The sequence below is a fragment of the Salvelinus alpinus genome, chromosome 27 (genome assembly GCF_045679555.1).
Source record: "Salvelinus alpinus chromosome 27, SLU_Salpinus.1, whole genome shotgun sequence".
Taxonomy (NCBI): domain Eukaryota; kingdom Metazoa; phylum Chordata; class Actinopteri; order Salmoniformes; family Salmonidae; genus Salvelinus; species Salvelinus alpinus.
This window is the reverse complement of record NC_092112.1, coordinates 20282248-20288152: the sequence shown is the minus strand read 5'-3', so window position 1 is coordinate 20288152 and position 5905 is coordinate 20282248. Positions and strand designations below refer to the sequence as shown.

The window sequence follows — 5905 nt, the reverse complement described above, 5'->3', positions numbered from 1 at the left end:
GAGATTGCTGAGGATTTTTATTTATTGAATACATTTTAGAGTAAGGCTGTTACTTAACAAAATGTGGTAAAAGTCAATGGGTCTGAATACTTTCCGAAGGCACTGTATAAATATATTTTCTTCACTGTAGTCATCTTGGTTATCTCACCCTTGGCTTTGACCCTTTGTGTTTATCCAGATTGCAGAGTTTATGAGCAGTCTCAGTCTTGCGCTTCCAGGCCTCTGATCCCCAGCAGACCAGTACTCCCCGGATCCAAGCCGCAGCTCCAGCCCCAACCCCTGAGGCCTCAGTCCCAACCTCCACCCCCATCCCCAGCCAGAGCCCCCTGCCCCCCCTGGAGAGCCCACGCATGGCCACTATCCGGAAGGACCCCAGCTTTGATGAGGAGGCCCTGGAGGGGGACTTTCCCATGGGGAGTTCAGCTCCACAATCTTTGAGGACCTGACGGAGCACGGGCCCTTGGTCCAACACAGCGACAAGGCCCTACCCTTCAGACTACAGAGACAGGCCTGCATCAACAGCAAGGAGACAGAGTGCTGAGAGAGATGGAGACAGAGAGAGAGAGGGGGAAGAAGGGACGGGAGAGAGTGAGAGGAGGGAGAGAGGGAGGGGGAGAGGAAGGGAGAGAGGGCGGAGGAGAGGAAAAGGGAAAGGAAGGGAGAGAGGAAATGGGAGAGGAAGGGAGAGAGGGTTAGAGGAAAGGGGAGGGAGGGAGGGAGGGGAGATGAGAGGAGGGAGGGAAATAGATAGATAGAGGGCTCCTAACACAAAGGAGAAAAGGGGAGTGAGAGAGACTGGAGGAGGAGGAGAGGACATAGAGTGGGAGAGGATGCTCACTCAGTCAGCACTGAAGGGCAGACCGCAAAGTAGAACAAGCAGGACTTGTGTAGGACAGAATATGTGGGCTGACAGTTATATAATGTATTATATGGAGTTGGAGAGCAGCTTCAGTTGAAAATGGGAATTCTGTTGAAAGTACCCACAGGGCTAAAATTAAACCTATTGAGCATTGAAAAGCCATTTTCTTCTGAACAGAAATTATAAATCAACATGGTTTAATCTATGAAAGATTGACAATCAGTTCTAGAATGTTCTGTATAAATTGTACCAAATTATGTTGTGATGTGAATATTTGCTAAGAACACTACAGAGCACTCCCTATACTTCAACTACTATAGCAGTGGTAACACTGTTCACTGCTCTGGTTCCATACCCTCATTGGCTTCGACCCGTCCGGTATATTGAAGACGACAATATGATCTAATGAGAACCAGAGTTGACCTGACCTGGGTCGTGTTCATTAGGGCAGGGTTTCACAAACTCGGGCCTGGGGCCCCCCTGGGTGCACGTTTAGTTTTTTGTCCTAGCAATACACAGCTGATTCAAATAATTACAGCTTGAATCAGCTGTGTAGTGCTAGGGCAAAAACCAAAGCGTGCAGTCAGCAGGTGCCCCAGGACCGAGTTTGGGAAAACCTATATTAGGGCACACAGTGGCAATTCTTTTTGCTACGGAACCCCCCTCCTGAACATTCCTTATTGGACAAGAACCTCCATTGTTTTTGTTATGTTCTTGTTTCGTGTCTTTTGATCACAACCATATTCTGTCTTTCCCCACACAGTGCATAAGCTAATGAACATTGTATGTGGTATTTTCTTTGTTGTTTCATTGTGATCTGCTAGCGACGTTATCTCACTGACGTTGTTATGCTTTTATCGTGTTTACATTGTACTTCTCCCAAAGTCCCTCTGATATTTCTGAATTTCTTTGTGATTATTTTATGGTCTCACACATCTTTGATCTGGATGAAAGAATGCCCCATAAGACTCCATATTGGATGTGTGATTCACTTGTATCATGCCACAGGCAGGTAGTCCTCAGGGGTTATAGTGAATATACAGTACCAGTCAAAAGTTTGGGTTTTTCTTTATTTGTACTATTATCTACATTGTAGAATAATAGTGAAGACATCAAAACTATGAAATAACACATATAGAATCATATAGTAACCAAAAAAGATTTAAACAAATCAAAATATATTTTATATTTAGATTATTCAAAGTAGCCACCCTTTGCCTTGATGACAGCTTTGCACACTTTTGGCATTCTCTCAACCAGCTTCATGAGGTAGTCACCTGGAATGCATTTCAATTAACAGGTGTGGAATATCTTTCCTTCCTTCTTGAGCCAATCAGTTGTGTTGTGAGGGTAGGGCTAAAATATGAAGTCCATATTATGGCAAGAACGGCTCAAATAAGGACTGCAATCCATCATTACTTTAAGACATGAAGGTCAGTCAATCCGGAAAATTTCAAGAACTTTGAAAGTTTCTTCAAGTGCAGTCGCAAACACCAGAGGATAAGTTCATTAGATTTACCAGCCTCAGAAATCGGCAATTAACTGCACCTCAGATTGCAGTCCAAATAAACGCTTCACAGAGTTCAAGTAACATACACATATCAACATCAACTGTTCAGAGGCGACTGCATGAATCAGGCCTTCATGGTCGAATTGCTGCAAAGAAACCACTACTAAAGGACACCAATAACAAGAAAAGGCTTGCTTGGGCCAAGAAACATGAGCAATGGACATTAGACAGGTGGAAATCTGGCCTTTGGTTTGATGAGTCCAAATTTGAGATTTTTGGTTCCAACCGCCGTGTCTTTGTGAGATGCAGAGAAGGTGAACAGATGATCTCTGCATGCGTGGTTCCCACCGTGAAGCATGAAGGAGGAGGTGGGATGGTGTGGGGTTGCTTTGAGGTTGACACAATCTGGGATTTTTTGGGAATTCAAGGCACACTTAACTAGCATGTCTACCACAGCATTCTGCAGCGAATCGCCATCCCATTTGGTTTGTGTCCAAAATTTGACTGGTACTGTATATTTTACTCTGTTTAAGAGGATTGCCACATCCCTAAAATGTCCGTAACATAAGTGGTCACTGCTCCTCCAAAGTGATCTTGTGGGAAAATCTCAGAAAGTGTACGCCACTTTATCTCTTGACCAGAGTTCAGATTTTGAAACTATTAAAGCTGCTATCCTTTGGGCTTACGAGTTGGTCCCAGAGGTATACAGACAACAGTTCCGTAAATTACGAAAGACAGAATCACAAAGCCATGTTGAGTTCGCAAGCATGTCTTTTTGATTGGTGGTATGGTTCTCAAGAGGTCAATGATTTAAATACATTCATACAGAGCAGTTCAAGAATTGCCTCCACGAAAGTTATCCCTACGCAAAAAGCTATCCAGAGAAGTCACCTCCTACTGCCAAGGTTTCAGTCCATTTCTACAGTGCCCAAAGATAAAGAGCCGCAGAAAACTGGTTTTTCGTATCCTACAGTTTGTCATTACTGCCGTGAGAAAGAACACATTATCTCTGAGTGTCCTAAGTTGAAACAGAAAAATTAGAGAAATGGCTGTTTGTGGGAGCACTTCAGCCCATTAAGACTGGTGCAGGTAGCCTAGCGGTTAAGGTGAAAAATCTGTCGATGTGCCCCTGAGCAAGGCTCCTGTAAATCGCTCTGGTTAAGAGCGACTCCTACATGACAAAAATGTTTTGGAGGGTGTTTCGCCTTTGTCTGACACTTCAGCAACTGGTTACAGTGCGTGGAGATGGGCATGGAGGCGTGGAGGCGTGGAGATGGGCATGGAGGCGTGGAGGCGTGGAGGCGTGGAGATGGGCATGGAGGCATGGAGATGGGCATGGAGATGGGCATGGAGGCGTGGAGATGGGCGTGGAGGTGTGGAGATGGGCATGGAGGCATGGAGATGGGCATGGAGGCGTGAAAGCGTGGAGATGGGCATGGAGGCGTGGAGATGGGCATGGAGGCATGGAGATGGGCATGGAGGCGTGAAGGCGTGGAGATGGGCATGGAGGCATGGAGATGGGCATGGAGATGGGCATGGAGGCGTGGAGATGGGCATGGAGGCGTGGAGATGGGCATGGAGGCGTGGAGGTGTGGAGATGGGCATGGAGGCGTGGAGGCGTGGAGATGGGCATGGAGGCGTGGAGGCGTGTAGATGGGCATGGAGGCGTGGAGATGGGCATGGAGATGGGCGTGGAGATGGGCATGGAGGCGTGGAGATGGGCATGGAGATGGGCATGGAAGCGTGGAGATGGGCATGGAGGCGTGGAGATGGGCATGGAGGCGTGGAGGTGTGGAGATGGGCATGGAGGCGTGGAGATGGGCATGGAGGCGTGGAGGCGTGGAGATGGGCATGGAGGCGTGGAGGCGTGGAGATGGGCATGGAGGCGTGGAGATGGGCATGGAGATGGGCATGGATGCGTGGATATGGGCATGGAGGCGTGGAGATGGGCATGGAGGCGTGGAGGTGTGGAGATGGGCATGGAGGCGTGGAGGCGTGGAGATGGGCATGGAGGCATGGAGATGGGCATGGAGATGGGCATGGAGGCGTGGAGATGGGCATGGAGGCGTGGAGATGGGCATGGAGGCGTGGAGGTGTGGAGATGGGCATGGAGGCGTGGAGGCGTGGAGATGGGCATGGAGGCGTGGAGGCGTGGAGATGGGCATGGAGGCGTGGAGGCGTGGAGATGGGCATGGAGGCGTGGAGGCGTGGAGATGGGCATGGAGGCGTGGAGGCGTGGAGATGGGCATGGAGATGGGCATGGAGGCATGGAGATGGGCATGGAGGCGTGGAGGCATGGAGATGGGCATGGAGGCATGGAGATGGGCATGGAGGCGTGGAGATGGGCATGGAGGCGTGGAGATGGGCATGGAGGCGTGGAGGCGTGGAGATGGGCATGGAGGCATGGAGGCGTGGAGATGGGCATGGAGGCGTGGAGATGGGCATGGAGGCGGGTTGCATGGAAGTTCCTTTGTATAATGTGGAACTAGAGTCTGATCTTACTTTTGGTTCTGTTGTCGTTGCAGTAAAGTCTCATTTATTTTGGGAAACGATTTGGCTGGAGGGAAGGTCGTGCCAAATCCTGTACTTTGTAAGGAACCCAGAGTAGAGGAACCTGATGGGTTATCTGAAAAGTACCCTTGCGTGTCACGTTACACGTGCTATGTCTAAGAAAGTCCCCGGGAGCAAGCATTTTTTTTTATTTTTTTTATTTTTTTTCACCTTTATTTAACCAGGTAGGCTAGTTGAGAACAAGTTCTCATTTGCAACTGCGACCTGGCCAAGATAAAGCATAGCAGTGTGAACAGACAACACAGAGTTACACATGGAGTAAACAATAAACAAGTCAATAACATGGTAGAAAAAAAAGAGAATCTATATACAATGTGTGCAAAAGGCATGAGGTAGGCAATAAATCGAATAATTACAATTTAGCAGATTAACACTGGAGTGATAAATCATCAGATGATCATGTGCAAGAAGAGATACTGGTGTGCAAAAGAGCAGAAAAGTAAATAAATAAAAGCAGTATGGGGGGTGAGGTAGGTAAATTGGGTGGGTAGTTTACAGATGGACTATGTACAGCTGCAGCGATCGGTTAGCTGCTCGGATAGCAGATTTTTAAAGTTGTTGAGGGAGATAAAAGTCTCCAACTTCAGAGATTTTTGCAATTCGTTCCAGTCGCAGGCAGCAGAGAACTGGAAGGAAAGGCGTCCAAATGAGGTTTTGGCTTTAGGGATGATCAGTGAGATACACCTGCTGGAGCGCGTGCTGCGGGTGGGTGTAGCCATCGTGACCAGTGAACTGAGATAAGGCGGCACTTTACCTAGCATAGCCTTGTAGATGACCTGGAGCCAGTGGGTCTGATGACGAACATGTAGCGAGGGCCAGCCGACTAGGGCATACAGGTCGCAGTGGTGGGTCGTATAAGGTGCTTTAGTAACAAAACGAATGGCACTGTGATAAACTGCATCCAGTTTGCTGAGTAGAGTATTGGAAGCTATTTTGTAGATGACATCGCCGAAGTCGAGGATCGG

At 48.1% G+C, this 5905-nt stretch overlaps 1 protein-coding gene across 1 annotated transcript; it reads right to left on the bottom strand.

The window, feature by feature from the left end:
* Nucleotides 1-3463: 3463 nt before the first annotated feature.
* Nucleotides 3464-4774, bottom strand: LOC139555843 (putative proline-rich protein 21). The gene has a single exon (XM_071369231.1). It carries the CDS (start codon nt 4772-4774, stop codon nt 3464-3466), a length of 1311 nt encoding a protein of 436 aa, XP_071225332.1.
* Between the last annotated feature and the right edge of the window lie 1131 nt (nt 4775-5905).